The sequence below is a fragment of the Cetorhinus maximus genome, chromosome 36 (assembly GCF_964194155.1).
Source record: "Cetorhinus maximus chromosome 36, sCetMax3.hap1.1, whole genome shotgun sequence".
Classification (NCBI taxonomy): Eukaryota; Metazoa; Chordata; class Chondrichthyes; order Lamniformes; family Cetorhinidae; genus Cetorhinus; species Cetorhinus maximus.
In genome coordinates this window covers 6,878,739-6,900,091 of record NC_135914.1, presented here as the reverse complement: position 1 = coordinate 6,900,091, position 21,353 = coordinate 6,878,739, and the positions used below count along the sequence as shown (strand labels likewise).

General features: G+C 54.6%; 1 protein-coding gene across 1 annotated transcript in view; it reads right to left on the bottom strand.

Moving 5' to 3' along the window:
• Window positions 1-18,471, bottom strand: part of LOC144672261 (atrial natriuretic peptide receptor 1-like) — a 55,970-nt gene extending 37,499 nt beyond the window's left edge. Inside the window, exons 1-7 of the mRNA XM_078534102.1 lie at window positions 17,718-18,471; window positions 12,214-12,413; window positions 9,863-9,976; window positions 8,637-8,772; window positions 3,474-3,568; window positions 1,902-2,037; window positions 67-154 (exon numbers count right to left, since the gene is read on the bottom strand). Of these exons, the coding sequence (XP_078390228.1) occupies window positions 67-154; window positions 1,902-2,037; window positions 3,474-3,568; window positions 8,637-8,772; window positions 9,863-9,976; window positions 12,214-12,413; window positions 17,718-18,411 (1,463 nt within the window). The 5' untranslated portion in view covers window positions 18,412-18,471. The remainder of the gene's footprint in view (window positions 1-66; window positions 155-1,901; window positions 2,038-3,473; window positions 3,569-8,636; window positions 8,773-9,862; window positions 9,977-12,213; window positions 12,414-17,717) is intronic.
• Between the last annotated feature and the right edge of the window lie 2,882 nt (window positions 18,472-21,353).

Sequence of the window (21,353 nt, the reverse complement as noted above, 5' to 3'; positions counted from 1 at the left end):
CGAATAATCACACTGCCTCTCATGGAGAACACACCCCTTCCTGAACACCCTCTGAAGGTCTGTTACCTGTAGATCAGAAACGAGGTGATGGTTATGATGAGGAGAATCAGACTGACGACGATTGATAGGACCTCCAGCATCGTGAAAGCTCTTCCTGAAGAGGAAATAAAATCGCTGTGAGGAATATCCCGAGACTTTGCACAGCAGGGTCAGGGTAATGGTCCATTGTGTATAGGAAGGGGACTTATGTAGCAGCTGGGTCTGGCAGTAGGGAAGAGACAATCAGCCAGAGTTACATAGGAACACAGGAGCAAAAGTAGGCCATTCAGCCCCTTGAGCCTGCTCCACCATTCAATTTCATCATGGCTGCTCTTCTACCTCAAAGCCATTTGCCCTCAATACCCCCATACCTCTTGATATCTTTAATATCTAGAAATCTATTGATCTCTGTCTTGAACGTACTCAATGATTGACCCTCCACAGCCCTCTGGGGTAGAGAATTCCAAAGAGTCACCACCATCTGAGTGACGAAATCCCTCCTTTTCTCAGTCCTGAATGGCCAACCTCTTAACATGAGGCTGTAGTCTTCTGGTTCTAGACCCCCACCCTCCCCCACCGCCACCAGAGCCAGGGTAAACATCCTTCCTGCATCTACCTTGTCGAGCCCTGTAGGAATTTTGTGCACTTCGATGAGATCACCTTTCATTCTTCTAAACTCTAGAGAATACAGGCCCAGTCTCCTCAATCTCTCCTCATTCGACAATCCCGCCATCCCAGGAATTAGCCTGGTCAATCTCCTTTGCGCTCCCTCTGTGCCAAGTATATCGTTCCTTAGGCAAGGAGACCAAAACTGCGCACAGTACTCCGGGTGTGGTCTAATCAAGGTTCTACACAACTGAAGCAAGACATCGTCACCCCTGTACTCAAATCCTCTTGCGACAAAGACCAACATACCATTTGCCTTCCGAATTGCCAGCATGCTTGTTTTCAAGTGACAGGTTCTTGCTCTGTGCCACTATTCAGAGGATTTAGGTGGGGCTTTATGAGCAGAGGTAATGAGAACAGAGCAAAGAAGTAATTCCGACCCTTTCTAAAACGCTAGTTTGGTTTCAGCTGGAGTATTGTGTCCAATTCTGGGCCAAACACTTTAGGAAGGATGTCAAGGCCTTGGAGAGGGTGCAGAAGAGATTGACCAGAATGAAACCCTCTTCGTTAAGGGGAAATATTAAAGAGCTATGGGGAAAGAGCAGAGGGACTGGGACTAATTGGATAACTCTACCAAACAAGCGATACAGGCAGGATGTGCTGAATGGCCGCCTTCAGTGCTGGGCTGTATGATTCTCCGATGGGGACAATGGGCAAGGACAGTACTGGGGTTAGGATGTGATTCCACCTTGGATAGGAATGGGAGCAGGAGGAGGCCATACAGTGGGATCATGGCTGATCTTCAGCCACCAACTCTACTCACCGCCCAATTCCCAGATCCCTCAATTCCCTCAGTGTCTAAAAATACCTCAATCTCAAGCCTTGAATGTAGTCAATGGCTCACCGTCCACAGCTCTCTGGGGTAGAGAATCCCAAAGATGCACAACCATCTGACTGCAGAGATTCCTCCTCGGTCTGAAAGGGCCAACCTCCCATCCTGAGACTGCGCCCTCAAAGCTCAATTCTCAAACTGGGATCTGAACTCACGCCCTCTGAATTATCAGCCCAGGGACGACTACAGCTGCCGGATCAATCAACCAACTCCATTGGACTGAGGTTAAAGGGGGGAGGCAGTCTCTGTGAAACCTTGAGCCTATCTCTCTCTCTCTCTCCCTCGCTGTAGATAGACAGGAATGGGGTGCAAAGAAGGTGTGAGTGCAGAGTTCTCTCTCCTCTGTACTTGGCCAGAGACTGACCTTTCTGGCAGGTTGGTTTCTCATTCTCAAATCCACAGTGAGGAACATCCTTTGGCACCATGTTCCCAGGCCAGTGAATCTCCACTCCGGCAACAGGCAGGATTCTCTTCACAGTCCCATTGTAGTGAGACACCACCTGAAGGGCCAGGACACAGGGAGAGGACTATTAAATAGCTGTCAGCCGTGGCTCAATGGGTTAAACTCTCGCCTCTGGGTCAGATGTTCATGGGCTCAAATCCCATTCCAGAGTCTTGAGCCCGTAATCGAGGCTGACACTCCCAGGACGGCACTGAGAGGTGTTGCACTGTCAGATGGTCAGCACTGAGGGAGTGCCGCACTGTCGGAGGGTCAGTACTGAGGGAGCGCCGCACTGTCGGAGGGTCAGCACTGAGGGAGCGCCGCACTGTCGGAGGATCAGTACTGAGGGAGCGCCGCACTGTCGGAGGGTCAGTACTGAGGGAGTGCCGCACTGTCAGAGGGTCAGTGCTGAGGGAGTGCCGCACTGTCGGAGGGTCAGCACTGAGGGAGCGCCGCACTGTCAGATGGTCAGTACTGAGGGAGCGCCGCACTGTCAGATGGTCAGTACTGAGGGAGTGCCGCACTGTCGGAGGGTCAGTACTGAGGGAGCGCTGGACTGTCGGAGGGTCAGTACTGAGGGAATGCCGCACTGTCGGAGGGTCAGCACTGAGGGAGGGCTGCACTGTCGGAGGGTCAGTACTGAGGGAGCGCCGCACTGTCGGAGGGTCAGTGCTGAGGGAGCGCCGCACTGTCGGAGGGTCAGTGCTGAGGGAGTGCCGCACTGTCGGAGGGTCAGTACTGAGGGAGCGCCGCACTGTCAGATGGTCAGTACTGAGGGAGCGCCGCACTGTCAGATGGTCAGTACTGAGGGAGCGCCGCACTGTCAGATGGTCAGTACTGAGGGAGCGCTGGACTGTCGGAGGGTCAGTACTGAGGGAATGCCGCACTGTCGGAGGGTCAGTGCTGAGGGAGCGCCGCACTGTCGGAGGGTCAGTGCTGAGGGAGCGCCGCACTGTCGGAGGGTCAGTACTGAGGGATCAGAAAATCGACATCTCCTTTAAAGTTGGTGAGAGTGTCAGCCAGCAGGCCACAACTGTCGGCTTACAGAGCCGTAAGGAAAAGGGTTGGGCGACTTTCCGACATTCAGGCAGGAAGGGGGACTTTGGTTTATTCGTTCATGGGGTGTGGGCATCATTGCCTAGGTCAGCATTTATTGCCCATCCCTAATTGCCCTTGTTCAGAGAGGGCAGTTAAGAGTCAACCACACGGCTGTGGGTCTGGAGTCATGTGTAGGCCAGACCGGGTAAGGACGGGAGATTTCCCTTCCCTAAAGGGACATTAGTGACCCAGATGGGGTTTTTATAACAATCGACAACGGTTTCATGGTCACCATCAGACTTTTAATTCCAGATTTTTATTGAAATCAAATTTCACCATTGGCCGTGGGGGGGGATTCGAACCCAGGTCCCTGCCAGTCCAGTGACAATACCAGTCCACCACCACCTCCCCGCACTGTAGCTGCCCTGTGAGGAGTAAGGATGGGAATTTCCTGACCTGGAATGTTCCGGAATCTGTATCGGTCATGTCCCACAGTGAGTAGTCATTCTCCCTGTCCCCATTTTCGTCCATCTTCAGACAGCCAGTCACTCCTACAGAAATTCAAATGGAAAATGGATGTTCCAGCAGCTCAGAAATTTCACCTGTTTGAAGCTCCATTGCCCCTCCATCCTCCCTGTCCTAGCCCACTGCCCCCTTATACAACACTTCCCCAATGCGTAAACACTGCCACCTGGAAGGACAAGGGCAGCAGACAGATGGGGAACACCACCACCTGGAAGTTCCCCTCCGAGCCACTCACCACCCTGACTTGGAAATATATCGGCTGTTCCTTCACTGTCGCTGGAACTCGCTCCCTAACAGCGCTGTGGGGGTACCTACACCACAGGGACTGCAGCGATTCAAGAAGGCAGCTCACCACAGCCTTCTCATGGGCAACTGGCAGGGGACAAATGACTGTCATTGTTACTTCAGTCTCTGTCCCTCAGGGAGGTATCTGTACACTGACTGGTATCTCTCAGTCCCCTCTCTCTCAGGGAGATATCTGTACACTGACAGTATCCCTCAGTCCTCTCTCTCTCCGGGAGATATCTGTACACTGACAGTATCCCTCAGTCCTCTCTCTCTCTCAGGGAGATATCTGTACACTGACTGTGTCCCTCAGTCCCTTCTCTCTCAGGGAGATATCTGTACACTGACTGGTGTCTCTCAGTCCCTTTCTTTCTCAGGGAGATATCTGTACACTGACTGGTGTCCCTCAGTACCTCTCTCTCTCAGGGAGATATCTGTACACTGACTGGTGTCTATCAGTCCCCCTCTCTCTCAGGGAGATATCTGTACACTGACAGTATCCCTCAGTCCTCTCTCTCTCTCAGGGAGATATCTGTACACTGACTGTGTCCCTCAGTCCCTTCTCTCTCAGGGAGATATCTGTACACTGACTGGTGTCTCTCAGTCCCTTTCTTTCTCAGGGAGATATCTGTACACTGACTGGTGTCCCTCAGTACCTCTCTCTCTCAGGGAGATATCTGTACACTGACTGGTGTCTATCAGTCCCCTCTCTCTCTCAGGGAGATATCTGTACACTGACTGGTGTCTCTCAGTCCCTCTCTCTCAGGGAGATATCTGTACACTGACTGGTGTCTCTCAGTCCCTCTCTCTCTCAGGGAGATATCTGTACACTGACTGGTGTCTCTCTGTCCCTCTCTCTCTCAGGGAGATATCTGTACACTGACTGGTGTCTCTCAGTCCCCCTCTCTCTCAGGGAGATATCTGTACACTGACTGGTGTCTCTCAGTCCCTCTCTCTCTCAGGGAGATATCTGTACACTGACTGGTGTCTCTCAGTCCCTCTCTCTCTCAGGGAGATATCTGTACACTGACTGGTGTCTCTCAGTCCCTCTCTCTCAGCGAGATATCTGTACACTGACTGCGTCTCTCAGTCCTCTCTCTCTCAGGGAGATATCTGTACATGAACTGGTGTCTCTCAGTCCACGCTCTCTCAGGGAGATATCTGTACACTGACTGGTGTCTCTCAGTCCCTCTCTCTCAGGGAGATATCTGTGCACTGACTGGTGTCTCTCAGTTCCTCTATCTCAGGGAGATATCTGTACACAGACTGGTGTCTCTCAGTCCCTCTCTCTCTCAGGCTGATATCTGTACACTGACTGGTGTCTATCAGTCCCCTCTCTCTCAGGGAGATATCTGTACACCGACTGTGTCTCTCAGTCCTCTCTCTCTCAGGGAGATATCTGTACACTGACTGGTGTCTCTCAGTCCCTCTCTCTCAGGGAGATATCTGTACACTGGCTGGTGTCTCTCAGTCCCTCTCTCTCTCAGGGAGATATCTGTACACTGACTGGTGTCTCTCAGTCTCTCTCTCTCCCTCGGGGGATATCTGTACACTGACTGGTGTCTCTCAGTTCCATCTCTCTCAGGGAAATACCTGTACACTGACTGGTGTCTCTCAGTTCCTCTCTCTCAGGGAGATACCTCTACACTATCTGGTGTCTCTCAGTCCCCTCTCTCTCAGGGAGATATCTGTACACTGACTGATGTCTCTCAGTCACCCTCTCTCAGGGAGATATCTGTACACTGACTGGTGTCTCTCAGTCTCTCTCTCTCCCTCGGGGGAAATCTGTACACTGACTGGTGTCTCTCATTCCATCTCTCTCAGGGGGATACCTCTACACTGACTGATGTCTCTCGGTCCCCTCTCTACCAGAGCAATATCTGTACACTGACTGGTGTCTCTCAGTCCCTCTCACTCAGGGAGATACCTCTACACTGACTGATGTCTCTCGGTCCCCTCTCTACCAGAGCAATATCTGTACACTGACTGGTGTCTCTCAGTCCCTCTCACTCAGGGAGATACCTCTACACTGACTGGTGTCACTCGGTCCCCTCTCTACCAGAGCAATATCTGTACACTGACTGGTGTCTCTCAGTCCCTCTCGCTCAGGGAGATACCTCTACACTGACTGATGTCTCTCGGTCCCCCCTCTACCAGAGCAATATCTGTACACTGACTGGTGTCTCTCAGTCACCCTCTCTCAGTGGGGTATCTTTACATTGACTGGTGTCACTCAGTCAGTATCTCTCTCTTTTGGGAAAGATCTGTACACTGACTGATGTCTTTCAGTCTCTCTCTCTCTCAGCAGATACCTGTACACTGATTGGTATCTCACAGTCCCCTCTCTCTCAGGGAGATATCTGTACACTGACTGGTGTCTCTCAGTCCCTCTCTCTCTCAGGGAGATATCTGTACACTGACTGGTGTCTCTCAGTCCCCTCTCTCTCAGGGAGATATCAGTACATTGACTAGTGTCTCTCAGTCTCTCTGTCAGGGAGATATCTGAACACTGACTGGTGTCTATCAGTCCCCTCTCTCTCTCAGAGAGATATCTGTACACTCACTGGTGTCTCTCAGTCCTCTCTCTCTCAGGGAGATATCTGCACACTGACTGGTGTCTCTCAGTCCCTCTCACTCAGGGAGATACCTCTACACTGACTGATGTCTCTCGGTCCCCTCTCTACCAGAGCAATATCTGTACACTGACTGGTGTCTCTCAGTCCCTCTCACTCAGGGAGATACCTCTACACTGACTGGTGTCTCTCGGTCCCCTCTCTACCAGATCAATATCTGTACACTGACTGGTGTCTCTCAGTCCCTCTCACTCAGGGAGATACCTCTACACTGACTGATGTCTCTCGGTCCCCCCTCTACCAGAGCAATATCTGTACACTGACTGGTGTCTCTCGGTCCCTCTCACTCAGGGAGATACCTCTACACTGACTGATGTCTCTCGGTCCCCCCTCTACCAGAGCAATATCTGTACACTGACTGGTGTCTCTCAGTCACCCTCTCTCAGTGGGGTATCTTTACATTGACTGTTGTCACTCAGTCAGTATCTCTCTCTTTCGGGAAAGATCTGTACACTGACTGATGGCTTTCAGTCTCTCTCTCTCTCAGCAGATACCTGTACACTGATTGGTATCTCACAGTCCCCTCTCTCTCAGGGAGATATCTGTATACTGACTGGTGTCTCTCAGTCCCCTCTCTCTCAGGGAGATATCTGTACACTGACTGGTGTCTCTCAGTCCCCTCTCTCTCAGGGAGATATCTGTACACTGACTGGTGCCTCTCAGTCCCTCTCTCTCTCAGGGAGACATCTCTACACTGACTGGTGTCTCTCAGTCCCTCTCTCTCTCAGGGAGATATCTGTACACTGACTGGTGTCTCTCAGTCCCTCTCTCTCTCAGGGAGATATCTGTACACTGACTGGTGTCTCTCAGTCCCTCTCTCTCTCAGGGAGATATCTGTACACTGATTGGTGTCTCTCAGTAACTATCTCTCTCTTGCGGGAAAGATCTGTACACTGACTGGTATCTTTCAGTCTCTCTCTCTCTCAGCAGATGCCTGTACACTGATTGGTATCTCACAGTCCCCTCTCTCTCTCAGGGAGATATCTGTACACTGACTGGTGTCTATCAGTCCCTCTCTCTCTCAGGGAGATATCTGTACACTGACTGGTGTCTCTCAGTCCTCTCTCTCTCAGGGAGATATCTGTACATGAACTGGTGTCTCTCAGTCCACGCTCTCTCAGGGAGATATCTGTACACTGACTGGTGTCTCTCAGTCCACGCTCTCTCAGGAAGATATCTGTACACTGACTGGTGTCTCTCGGTCCCCTCTCTCTCAGGGAGATATCTGTACACTGACTGGTGTCTCTCAGTTCCTCTCTCTCAGGGAGATATCTGTACACCGACTGTGTCTCTCAGTCCTCTCTCTCTCAGGGAGATATCTGTACACTGACTGGTGTCTCTCAGTCCCTCTCTCTCAGGGAGATATCTGTACACTGACTGGTGTCTCTCAGTCTCTCTCTCTCCCTCGGGGGATATCTGTACACTGACTGGTGTCTCTCATTCCATCTCTCTCAGGGGGATACCTGTACACTGACTGGTGTCTCTCAGTCCCTCTCACTCAGGGATATACCTCTACACTGACTGATGTCTCTCGGTCCCCTCTCTACCAGAGCAATATCTGTACACTGACTGATGTCTCTCAGTCCCCCTCTCTCAGGGAGATACCTCTACACTGACTGATGTCTCTCGGTCCCCTCTCTACCAGAGCAATATCTGTACACTGACTGATGTCTCTCAGTCACCCTCTCTCTCTCAGGGAGATATCTGTACACTGACTGGTGTCTATCAGTCCCTCTCCCTCTCAGGGAGATATCTGTACACTGACTGGTGTCTCTCAGTCCTCTCTCTCTCAGGGGAACTCTGTACACTGACTGTGTCTCTCAGTCCCCTCTCTCTCTCTCTCAGGGAGATATCTACACTGACTCAATCTTCCATCCACGCTCTCTCTGGGGGAAATCTGTACACTGACTGGTGTCTCTCAGTCCCTCTCTCTCTCAGGGAGATATCTGTACACTGACTGGTGTCTCCCACTCCCTCTCTCTCTCACTGGGATATCTGTACACTGACTGGTGTCTCTCAGTCCCTCTCTCTCTCAGGGAGATATCTGTACACTGACTGGTGTCTCCCAGTCCCTCTCTCTCAGGGGAACTCTGTACACTGACTGGTGTCTCCCTGTCCCCTCTCTCTCAGGGGAACTCTGTACACTGGGTGCTGGGGTTCACACTACATTCTTTACCATGGAAAGTTCGGTTCCACATCTGCCGGGTAATGGTTACCCCATTCCTGGTGTCCCCCCCAGCAGCGAGCGTCTCGTTCAGCGCATGGGCATACAGCATGACTCCGTCATAGAATGCTCCAGCAATATAGTTCATCTGGAAGAGGGAGTGAGAAGAGGAGGTTATACTGAGGCTGCAGAACACTTTGAAGAGGGTGTCAGGAGTAACGCTATTGGGCAGGGGGAGCATAGGGTCCCTAACAAAACCCGAGACAGAATCAGATGTAGACATTCTTTGTCCTGATATGTTGCAACCACCGATATTGTGCACTTATGTATAGCACCACGGACAGTGCGGCACTCCCTCAGTACTGATCCTCCGACAGTGCGGCACTCCCTCAGTACTGACCCTCCGACAATGCGGCACTCCCTCAGTACTGACCCTCCGACAGTGCGGCACTCCCTCAGTACTGACCCTCTGACAGTGCGGCACTCCCTCAGTACTGACCCTCCGACAGTGCGGCACTCCCTCAGTACTGACCCTCCGACAGTGCGGCACTCCCTCAGTACTGACCCTCCGACAGTGCGGCACTCCCTCAGTACTGACCCTCCGACAGTGCGGCGCTCCCTCAGTACTGACCCTCCGACAGTGCGGCGCTCCCTCAGTACTGACCCTCCGACAGTGCGGCGCTCCCTCAGCACTGACCCTCCGACAGTGCGGCGCTCCCTCAGTACTGACCCTCCGACCGTGCAGCACTCCCTCAGTACTGACCCTCCGACAGTGCGGCGCTCCCTCAGTACTGACCCTCCGACAGTGCGGCACTCCCTCAGTACTGACCCTCCGACCGTGCAGCACTCCCTCAGTACTGACCCTCCGACAGTGCGGCACTCCCTCAGTACTGACCCTCCGACAGTGCGGCACTCCCTCAGTACTGACCCTCCGACAGTGCGGCGCTCCCTCAGTACTGACCCTCCAACAGTGCGGCGCTCCCTCAGTACTGACCCCTCCGACAGTGCGGCGCTCCCTCAGTACTGACCCTCCGACAGTGCGGCGCTCCCTCAGTGCTGCACTGAAATCTCAGCCTGCGTTATGCGCTCACATCCCTGGAGCGGGACTAGAGCCCACAACCACCTGGCGCTGAGGTGACAGTGGTACCTATTGAGCCACGGTGACTGGAATGGTACAGACAGGAGTCTTCGCTAAACGTGCATCACCGCTCCCGGCTTCTAAACCAGCAGCAACTCACCAGGGTATCCTCGATGGTGAAATTGAAATAGCGGAAGGCATATTCTTTTAAATCTTGCACGAACTGGTTGTATTCTGGGTTGTCTGGCTCCCTGTATGTTATAACCATCACCGCCTGTGATAGAGAGACAGGGGAATATTTCAAGGACTGAGCTCCATGCGCTACAGTAATGAGCATCTTGGCAAGCTGGCTGAGTCAGGCACAAATCACCCTGACACAAGAATAAATCAATATGGATCAAAGATAATCAATCATTACAATGTAATACTGGAGAAACCCAATGCGGAATTCAGGAGAAACTTCTTTACCCAGAGAGCGGGGAGAATGTGGGACTCGCTCCCACGGGGAGTGGGGAGAATGTGGGACTCGCTCCCACGGGGAGTGGGGAGAATGTGGGGCTCGCTCCCACGGGGAGTGGGGAGAATGTGGGACTCGCTCCCACAGGGAGCGGGGAGAATGTGGGACTCGCTCCCACGGGGAGAATGTGGGACTCGCTCCCACGGGGAGAATGTGGGACTCGCTCCCACGGGGAGTGGGGGAGAATGTGGGACTCGCTCCCGTGGGGAGAATGTGGGACTCGCTCCCGCGGAGAGCGGGGAGAATGTGGGACTCGCTCCCACGGGGAGCGGGGAGAATGTGGGACTCGCTCCCACGGGGAGCGGGGAGAATGTGGGACTCGCTCCCACGGGGAGTGGGGAGAATGTGGGACTCGCTCCCACGGGGAGCGGGGAGAATGTGGGACTCGCTCCCACGGGGAGAATGTGGGACTCGCTCCCACGGGGAGAATGTGGGACTCGCTCCCACGGGGAGTGGGGGAGAATGTGGGACTCGCTCCCGTGGGGAGAATGTGGGACTCGCTCCCGTGGAGAGCGGGGAGAATGTGGGACTCGCTCCCACGGGGAGCGGGGAGAATGTGGGACTCGCTCCCACGGGGAGCGGGGAGAATGTGGGACTCGCTCCCGCGGGGAGCGGGGAGAATGTGGGACTCGCTCCCGTGGGGAGCGGGGAGAATGTGGGACTCGCTCCCATGGGGAGTGGGGGAGATGAATCGCAGAGATGGATTGAAGGGGAAGCTAGATAAACACAGGAGGGAGAAAGGAATAGAAGGAGATGTTGGTGGTGGGGGAAGAGATGAAGTGGGGGTTGCGGGTGGGAGGAGGCTCGTGTGGAGCAGAAACACCAGCACGGGGCAGAGGGGCCGAGTGGCCTGGCTCTGTGCTGGGAACGCAATGTAGTTCAATGTGAATGTGCGTAACCCCGTCCTGTAAAAATTTACACATAAACCCAATGTAAATTCTTCAGAAATCCTATGTAAAGTGTAGGCAATTCAATGTAAAGTGTGTGTGAACCTATACGATGATACGTAAGTTCTCTAATTCGATATAACGAGTGGGGAAGCACAGAGGGATTCAGGAGCAGAGTGAACTCGGCGCTAAGTCGGGGATTCGATGTAAGTGGGTATTTGGTGCAGAGGGGGCAGGAGGAGGTGCTCTCCCAATTCTACGTGCTCCAGGAACCAGCCACACCCACCCCCCTTGGAGACGGTGGCTTAGTGGCAACATCACTGGGCTAGTAACCCAGAGGCCCCAGGGCTGACGCACTTGGGGGGGGGGCGCAGGTTCAAATCCCACCACGGCCGCTGGTGGAGTTGAAGTAGAATTCGATAAAGCCTGGAATTGAAAAGCTCGCCTCAGTCACGGGTGACCGGGAAACACGTCGGGACCGCGAATGCCCTCTCGGGAACCAGGTCCTGCCATCCTTCCCCTGCTTGTGGGTCCAGACCCACAGCAGGGCAGCTGACTCTTAAACAACGGCCGAGCCAGCCGAGGGGGCAATTAGGGGGGATGGGCCGCAAACGCTGGCCTAGCCAGTGGTGCCCCACATCCCCCCTGTGAATAAATCAAAAAAAGACAGGCGGAGAGCGGGTGGGAAAGCGCAGTTAAGGCTGATAATCAGCCGCGATTGTGTTGAATGGTGGACCAGGCTCAAGGGGGCCGGATGGTCTACTCGTGCTCCCATTGCTCATGATCCGGTGTTCTTAATTCGATCTGAATTCGGTGCGATTCTAAGCGATTCTATCTCATCTCTGTGGAACATCTGAGACCCATGTGTCAACCCGAGACTCATGGGTTCCGTGAAGTCTTGCCTTGAACCAGTGGGATTCCTCCGGGACCCTCTGCCAATCTTGCCTGGGTGATGGGCGTCAATCCAAGATGGAGGGTTGGCCGTTTCAACCGGGGCCGGTGTGGGTTCCCCCCTACTCACCACCCCCACCCTCGCTGCCCGCCAGACCCTCAACGGCCCCCTCCCCACCCCTCAGTCAGCGACGGCGACCCAGAGCCCAGCCTCACCGCATAGGCCTCTTTGGCGTCCCCGTCGTCCGGGTCCTGCCGTCTCCACGGCAACAGCGGCGCCTGCCCGCCTGCCCCCCGCAGGCTTTCCCCGAACACGTCCAAGTGGAAGAAGGTGTACTCGCCGCCGGTCATGCCCGCCCGCCTGGCGTGGAGAATCAGCTGGCGGAACGTGTTGGGGGAGCAGCAGATGTAGATGACTGTCCAAGGGGGAAGGGAGGGAGGGCGGAGATGGAGAGCGGGAGAGGCGGAGGGCAAGAGAAGCAAAGACACGGAGTGAGAATCTGGGCAACTGTTATCCACCAATGCGCCCCACTCCCCTCCCACCACCCCCACTTCAGCCCTCAGCGGCTGACCCCTCCCCCTGACCCTGAGACCGTGCCCCCCGGTCGTGTTCTGGACTCTCCAGCCGGGCGGGGTGGGGGAGTTAATAACCTCGCAGCCTCAGCCCCTGTTCAGGCCTCGAACAGGAATTCCGGGTGGTGGGCTGGGTTTCACAGGCACCAGGCACCACCCACCCCGCCCTCATGCACACACACACACGCACGCCCCACTGCAGAAGGGTTGGTAAGATATTCAACCACAGGAGGCATCGCTGGTCTCACCCACACTTCTCTCTTTTTTTTTTAACACAAACCTCACCGCCGGATTATTTCTGTCCTCCTTCCAAGTGAGCCCGGGGGCCGCTTGAGACAGCCAGCCGAAATACTGTGCACAGGGGTTGGTTTCCCTGTCTAAGGAAGGATGTAAATGTGTTGGAAGCGGTTCAGAGAAGGCTTACCAGGCTAATACCTGGAATGGGCGGGTTGTCTTATGAGGAAAGGTTGGACAGGCTAAGCTTGTATCCGCTGGAGTTTAGAAGAGTAAGAGGCGACTCGATTGAAACATATAAGATCCTGAGGGGTCTTGACAGGGTGGATGTGGAGAGGATGTTTCCTCTTGTGGGTGAATCTAGAACTAGGGGGTCACTGTTTAAAAATAAGGGGTCGCCCATTTAGGACAGAGATGAGGGAGGTTTTTTCTCTCTGAGGGTCGTGAGCCTCTGGAACTCTCTTCCTCAAAAGGCGCTGGAAGCAGAGTCTTTGGACATCTTTAAGGCAGAGGCTGGTAAACGAGGTGGGGTGAGAGGTTATCAGGAAAGGGCGGGAACATGGGGTCGAGGTGACAATCAGATCAGCCATGATCTCATTGAATGGCGGAGCAGGCTCGAGGGGCCGAGTGGCCTAGTCCTGCTCCTAGTTTGTATGTTCGATCCCCCCCCCCTCTCCCCAACAAACGTCCTCAGGATAGAGTTGGCAGGTGCAGGGAGGCAGAGGGAGCCCCATAGTTAAGAAAGCAGGCTCAGCTGTGATTCCCCCTGTGGTCGAATAGGCCTCCTCGCACCGACTAGGCTCCCACGTGAAGACCGGCTAGACTAAGATCCCACCCGTGCTCCGTGTGTGAAACTTCAGCCTCCTTTGGGAGAGAAGGTGTGGAAGATGGGAGCGGTGGGGTGGGAGCGGTGAGTGGGTTCTGCCAGCAGGTACCCTCCCTCAGTGAAAGGTCTAAGGTATCGGGACTCCCCTCTGCCCACATCCCCCAACCCGCTGGACCTTTTCAGTGTTGTAATAATCTGGCCTGTCACTCAGCTTCCGAAAATTAAATCACTGGCTGACTGTTTAATTTCCTCCTGGTGTTTGCTGCCCACACAGATTGTTCAGTGTTTGTTTGAGAGATCCTATTTTTATTTTTTTTTATGCTTCAAGTTGTTGAACGGTGTGGGTGTCATTGTTGAAACACAAGACAAGTCGGCAGACTGCAAGACCACCTCTCCTGCTGAAGGGTGTGACATTCTGCCTGCTCCGGTGTGAAGAGCAGGTCAGAGGCTGGGAATCCTGTGGAGAGTAACTCACCTCCTGACTCCCCAAAGCCTGTCCACCATCTACAAGGCACAAGTCAGGAGTGTGATGGAATACTCCCCACTTGCCTGGATGAGTGCAGCTCCCACAACACTCAAGAAGCTCAACACCATCCAGGACAAAGCAGCCCCGCTTGATCGGCATCACATCCACAAACTCCCTCCACCACCGACGCACAGTAGCAGCAGCGTGTGTACCATCTACAAGATGCACTGCAGCAACTCACCAAGGGTCCTTTGACAGCGCCGCCCAAACCCACGACCTCTACCATCTAGAAGGACAAGGGCAGCAGACACATGGGGAACACCACCACCTGGAAGTTCCCCTCCCAGCCACTCACCACCCTGACTTGGAAATATATCGGCCGTTCCTTCACTGTCGCTGGGTCAAAATCCTGGAACTCCCTTCCTAACAGCGCCGTGGGTGTACCTACACCACAGGGACTGCAGCGGCTCAAGAAGGCAGCAGCTCACCCACCACCTTCTCAAGGGGGCAATTAGGGACGGGGCAATAAATGTTGAGCCTAGCCCAGTGACACCCACATCCCGTGAATGAATAAAATAAGGATGTGGTTCAGTTCAGCTTTCAGAAGCCCTGCACAATGTCATGATGCAACATCTCCCATCACAGCCGCAAAGTGGAATGTTCAGGAGGCACTGGGAATAATATCCTGCCTGGCTCACAGCTTCCTCCTGAAATCTCCTGGCAACAGTTAAGGGGAGGGGGCCCGGGTGAAACTTATTTCTCGGTAACCATGGAGCCATGGAGGTGTTGAGACTAATCTGGGTTCAGTAGGGACCAGAGATTGCATGTACTGGTCCTGAGGTTCCCACATTCCCACAGTCCCTTTCCCCATCCCTCTAGGCTGTTAACGGAGAGAGAGCACACTCCCACACCTGGAATCCAGACTGATATATAAACGCTCATCGCTGGAGCTTGGGGATGGGAGACCAGCTGAAGTCCCACAGTCATGAGGGTCTGTCACAGAAACCCCCTTTCAGAATGTGGTTACGATTGTCCAGTCACTCTTGAGGCACTGACTGACCCTGAGATACAGCCGCACTGTGTCCAATCCACGTGGGTCTGCGAGTGACAGCAGGGCATCGCTAGGCAACAGTGTCCAACTCTGTCCTCACTCCCACGTGTACCAGGGATAGTCACCCGACAGTGGCTGCCTACCTCGGAGTGACAAGGGCAGGGTCCCAGGCCCACTCCAGGGACTTAGGCACATATTTCAGGGCAATACTCCCAGTGCCTGTACTGAGGGGGGCGCCGCACTGTCGGAGGGTCAGTACTGAGGGAGCGCCGCACTGTCGGAGGGTCAGTACTGAGGGAGCGCCGCACTGTCGGAGGGTCAGTACTGAGGGAGCGCCGCACTGTCGGAGGGTCAGTACTGAGGGGGGCGCCGCACTGTCGGAGGGTCAGTACTGAGGGGGGCGCCACACTGTCGGAGGGTCAGTGCTGAGGGAGCGCCGCGCTGTCGGACGGTCAATGCTGAGGGAGTGCCGCACTGTCGGAGGGTCAGTACTGAGGGATTGCCGCACTGTCGGAGGGTCAGTACTGAGGGAGTGCCGCACTGTCGGAGGGTCAGTACCGAGGGAATGCCGCGCTGTCGGAGGGTCAGTACTGAGGGAGTGCCGCGCTGTCGGAGGGTCAGTACTGAGGGAGTGCCGCGCTGTCGGAGGGTCAGTACTGAGGGAGTGCCGCACTGTCGGAGGGTCAGTACTGAGGGAGCGCCGCACTGTCAGGGGTGCTGTCTCTCGGATTAATCTTTAAACCGAGGCATCGGCCGCTAATGGTGGAGAGATGGATATGGAGGGATGCTCAAGAGGACAGGGTTGGAGGAGGGCAGTGATCTCCGAGGGCTGTCGAGCCGGCCGGGAGTTCTGGAAAATTCCTCTCCGACCCCACCTCGGGCGAAGAAGCCCGTCGTCCATAATCCTTCGCTAGCTCCATCCTCAGATCCCAGGTACCTTGGCGTTGAATCACTGACTGAGGTGGGAGCCTCCAGCGCTGGACACAGGATGGCCATGGAGCCCTTCCCAGAGCTCAGGGTCACTGCAAGCAGTGTGACCTTGTGTATATATATATATATATATATATAAATATTCCCTATCACCTGGGCGTAGGACTGAGCAACTTGTGACCCGGGGTTGATACACACCACAGTGCCCCCTTCACTCCGAACGTACTCCCACTTATCATGCACGTCACCGCCCCCTCCAGGTCAGAATTTACAATGACAGCGACAAAATACAATTTAAAGAATTTCATTTCACTTTGAGAGGGGCTGTGCAGGTTGATGGATCGCTGCTATCGTACAGGACCTGCAGATTAACAGAGAGCCTTTGCACTGATTTATTTCATCCCATTTACAGAATGCGGGCGAATAAGTTAACAACCCCCATGAATCTTTTTTTTTAAAAAAACATATCAAAACGAGGGGATGCTTTCAGAAGGAGCTAAGGTCAATCGCCTGACGTTGATTTAAATGAGGGACTTCAAATCGGCTCCTCGTGATTTCCGATTTAGGAGAACGGTCACTGCTTTAGTTCGCATCCATTACCCTCTTCCGTCCAATTAAAGCTAGCCTCCCATAAAAGGAGGGAGATGTGAGTGAGCGTCAACTGATCGCCTCCTCTCTCTGTCTCTCCCATAAAAAAAAACGGCTGCTCAACCCAGCGTGAAATGGCATTTAGGAACCGTCAAACGTTCTTTAAATTGAGGCTGGGCTATTAATTATGAGACGGTCACCAATAAACCCAATGGGGCGTTCAGGAGAAACGTCATTACCCAGAGAGAGAGGGGGGAGAATGTGGGACTCGCTCCCACGGGGAGCGGGGAGAATGTGGGACTCGCTCCCATGGGGAGCGGGGAGAATGTGGGACTCGCTCCCGCGGGGAGTGGGGAGAATGTGGGACTCGCTCCCGCGGGGAGTGGGGAGAATGTGGGACTCGCTCCCACGGGGAGTGGGGAGAATGTGGGACTCGCTCCCACAGGGAGTGGTGGAGGTGAATCGTAGAGATGCATTGAAGGGGGGGGGAAGCTGGATAAACACGTGAGGGAGAGAGGGATAAAGAAGATGGTGATGGGGTGGAGATGAAGAAGGGGGTGGGAGGAAGCACCTGTGGAGCAGAAACACCAGCACGGAGCAGAGGGGCCGAATGGCCTGTTTCTGTGCTGGAAATTCGAGAATTCCGGTTCCAGATCCCGATTTGAGAAGCAAGGTCATTAATGCATTTGATATTTCAAAAAAAAATACATCTATATTTTTGAAATCTCCGTAGAGGAACCATGATCTGGTTGAGGGTGAAAAGCAGAGGGGAATGGAGGAATGAAAATTACCCTGGGAGGTGCTGCCTGAGAGGGCGGAGGGGTGGGGGGGGTGGGGGGACCAGATCCAACAGGAACTTGCCGATAGGGGTGAATCGGATAAATACCTGAAGGCTGGGGGGGGGAAGGATCTGGGGAGAGAGCAGAGGAGAGTGGGGCCAATTCCGTCGCCCTTCCTAAAGGGCTGGCACAGGGCGCGACGGGCTGAACGGCCTCCTTCTGCACTGCTCGCTTCCCGTGTCACCGAAATAAGAGGTGGATTTCGGCACTTACTGCGGCCTTTCTGCCTGATCTCCTGAATCAGGAAGGCGTAGTCAATGGATCCGCTCTCCTTGAAGGGGATGTCCACCACCGTCAGGTTTTTGAATTTGGGCATCTCCTGATAGAGGCCTTCGACCGCGAAGTAGCAGGGTCTGTCGTCGGTCTTCTCATCGTTGTACATGATCAGGGCTCTCTTGGTCCAGTTGAAGCGCTGGTGGATGAGGGCCACGTACTCCCCCAGCTTGCCATGCGAGGGGCCGGTCCTGGTCATCAGCGGGTAGTTGTGGGACCTGGAGGAGAAGCCGTAGGCGGGCGCCCCCGCGGTCAACATGGGCACCTTCCAGTGCCCGGTGAAGCGAGCCACGGGCGCCGCCGTGTACACGCACCCGGGCCCAACGAACACATCGGGGTTGTTGGCAAACTTGAGGTCCACGGCCACCAAGGGGGCGATGGACTCCGAGCAGGTGCCCTGCCCATCTTCACAGTTCCCAAACACGTAGCGCAGCCGGTGGCTGGCCAGCAGGCCGGGGTCCTTGTTGATGTGGTCCCTGGCCAGACGGACGGCCGGCCCCACTCGCTGCCAAGCCCAGGGGTAGGCCGTGTTGTTCTGAGGCAGGACCACCGCAATGGTCAGCGGCACCGGGCCAGAGCTACTCGCCAAGCGGAGGAGGCCACAGAGAGCCCAGAAAAACCAGCCCTGCTTCATGGTCCTGCCAGCTCCCTCCACCCAGAGCAACTCCCTCCACCTACCCCCCAGAGCAACTCCCTCCACCCAGAGCAACTCCCTCCACCTATCACCCAGAGCAACTCCCTCCACCTATCACCCAGAGCAACTCCCTCCACCTATCACCCAGAGCAACTCCCTCCACCTATCACCCAGAGCAACTCCCTCCACCTATCACCCAGAGCAACTCCCTCCACCTATCACCCAGAGCAACTCCCTCCACCTACCACCCAGAGCAATTCCCTCCACCTACCCCCCAGAGCAACTCCCTCCACCCAGAGCAACTCCCTCCACCCAGAGCAACTCCCTCCACCTGCCCCCCAGAGCAACTCCCTCCACCCAGAGCAACTCCCTCCACCTGCCCCCCAGAGCAACTCCCTCCACCTATCACCCAGAGCAACTCCCTCCACCCAGAGCAACTCCCTCCACCTACGGCCCAGAGAAACTCCCTCCACCTACGGCCCAAAGAAACTCCAAGCCAGACTGAAGCCAGTCTGGGTCAGTGTGTCCTCGAGGATAGTGCTCATCTGAATCAGTTCATCTCACACACTCCGCCTCTCTCATCTCACACACACTCTCCCTCTCCTCTCCCACTGTCCCTCCCTCCTCTCTGTCGACTCTCCTCTCACACAGCCTCTCCCCCTTTGCTTTCCTCCCTCTCTCCTCTCACACTCTCCCTCTCTCATATACTTTCCCACTCTCCTGTTGCACACTCTCTCCCTCTACTCTCCACTTTCTCCCCCTCTCCTATCACAATTTCCCTCTCCCCTAATCTCAAACACACTTTTCCTGTCTCGCCTCAGTTACACTGTCCCCCTCTCCTCTCGTCTTACTTTTACTCTCCCCCTCTCCTTCTCCTCCCCTCTCACGCACTCTCCCTCTCTCTCCTCTCGTCTCACTTACACCCTCCCCACCCACTCCTCTCGGACACTCTCTCTCTTTCTCCTCTCCTCCCACACGCTCTCCCTGTCTCACTCACACTCTCCCCCTCTCCTTCTCCTCCCCTCTCACGCGCTCTCCCTCTCCCCTCGTCTCACTCACACTCTCCCCCTCTCCTTCTCCTCCCCTCTCACGCGCTCTCCCTCTCCCCCTCGTCTCACTCACACTCTCCCCCTCTCCTTCTCCTCCCCTCTCACGCGCTCTCCCTCTCCCCTCGTCTCACTCACACTCTACCGCTCTCCTCCTCTCGGACGCTCTCTCCTTCTCCTCTCCCACTCTCTCTCTCTCTCTCCTCTCCGAACAAACTGATTTTCTTTCCCAAAGAAGGATACACAATGAGTTGCTGATTAGGGGGCTGCGATCAGGAAAGCAGTCTGCCCCCAGAACGCTGCTCCCTCTCGGTTTAAATCCATGGTGATTGCCACTCTCTTGCCAGTCCACCATCCAAATGTCCTGAAGCCCACCCACCTCCCCCCCCAACAACCAAAAACCCCGTTCGAAGCTGTTTATCTTTCACTTCCCGACAAGCGGCTGGTCCTGTGCAGATCCTCCCCCTGGATTACTGCAGGAATGACTGTGGAATTTCAACATACAGATTTCTGCAAATTTCCTCTCTGCTTCAATCGCGCACCCACCCCCCACCGGCCCGAATAATATTAGGCGCAGTGTCGGCGAGATAGCTTGACTGTGATTGAGGGATTCAGGAGCAGACGTGTGGAATGAGATGGTGGGGGAAAGAGAGAGAGAGAGAGAGGGTCTGAGTGACAGCATGTGGACCTTAAACAGGACCGAATGCGTTAACCCTCTCACTGCCAAATGCAGGCCCTTCTCTCCAGACACACACACACACACACACATGCTCTGGCAGCGAGGAATACCGCTCCTGAACTGTTGGGAGTACGATACAGGAAAGTCAGCTCTTTGCAGGGCTGAGGGTTAACCCTTAAACTGCTGCCTCCCGATTACTCAACAAATTGCATTCACATAGCACCTTCTCTGCCGGGGGGGGGGGGTCGGTAACAGGAGGACACAGGTTTGAAGTCATTGGCAAAAGAGCCGTGGGAGTGGGGGGGGTGGGGAGAGATAAGAATGTGAGAAATAGGAGCAGGAGGAGGCCATTCAGCCCATCGAGCCCACTCCACCGTTCATCCAGACCATAGTCGATCTTCTGCTTCAACACCGTTTCCCTGCACTATCGCCGTATCATAGAATCCCACAGCGCAGAAGAGGCCCTTCGGCCCATCGAGTCTGCACCGACACGTGAGAAACCATAGAACACTACAGCTCAGAAAACAGGCCATTCAGCCCTTCTAGTCTGTGCCGAAATATTATTCCGCTAGTCCCCTTGACCTGCACCTAGTCCATAACCCTCCAGACCTCTCCCATCCATGTATCTATCCAATTTATTCTTAAAACTTAAGAGTGAGCCCGCATTTACCACGTCAGATGGTAGCTCGTTCCACACTCTCACCACTCTCTGTCCTCTCGTGTTTATCTCTCCTAATCTAAGTGGAAACACCTGACCTACCTACCCTAATCCCATTTAACCAGCACTTGGCCCCATAGCCTTGAATGTTATGACGATGCCAAGTGCTCATCCAGGTACTTTTTAAAGGATGTGAGGCAACCCGCCTCCACCACCCTCCCAGGCAGCGCATTCCAGACCCTCACCACCCTCTGGGTAAAAAAAGTTTTTCCTCACATCCCCCCCTGCTAAACCCCCTGCCCCTCACCTTGTCCCCTTGATATTTTTAACGCGCAGAACTCTATCAATTTCAGTCTTCAACATACTCGATGACTGAACCTCCACAGCCCTCTAGCGCAGAGAATGCCAGAGATTCGCCACCTCCTGAGTGAAGAAATTCCTCCTCACCTCAATCCTAAATACCCTGACACTTATTCTGGACCCCCCATCCCCCAAAACCAGGGGAAACATCCTAACTGCATCTGCCCTGTCAAACCCCATAAGAATTTCGTACGTTTGA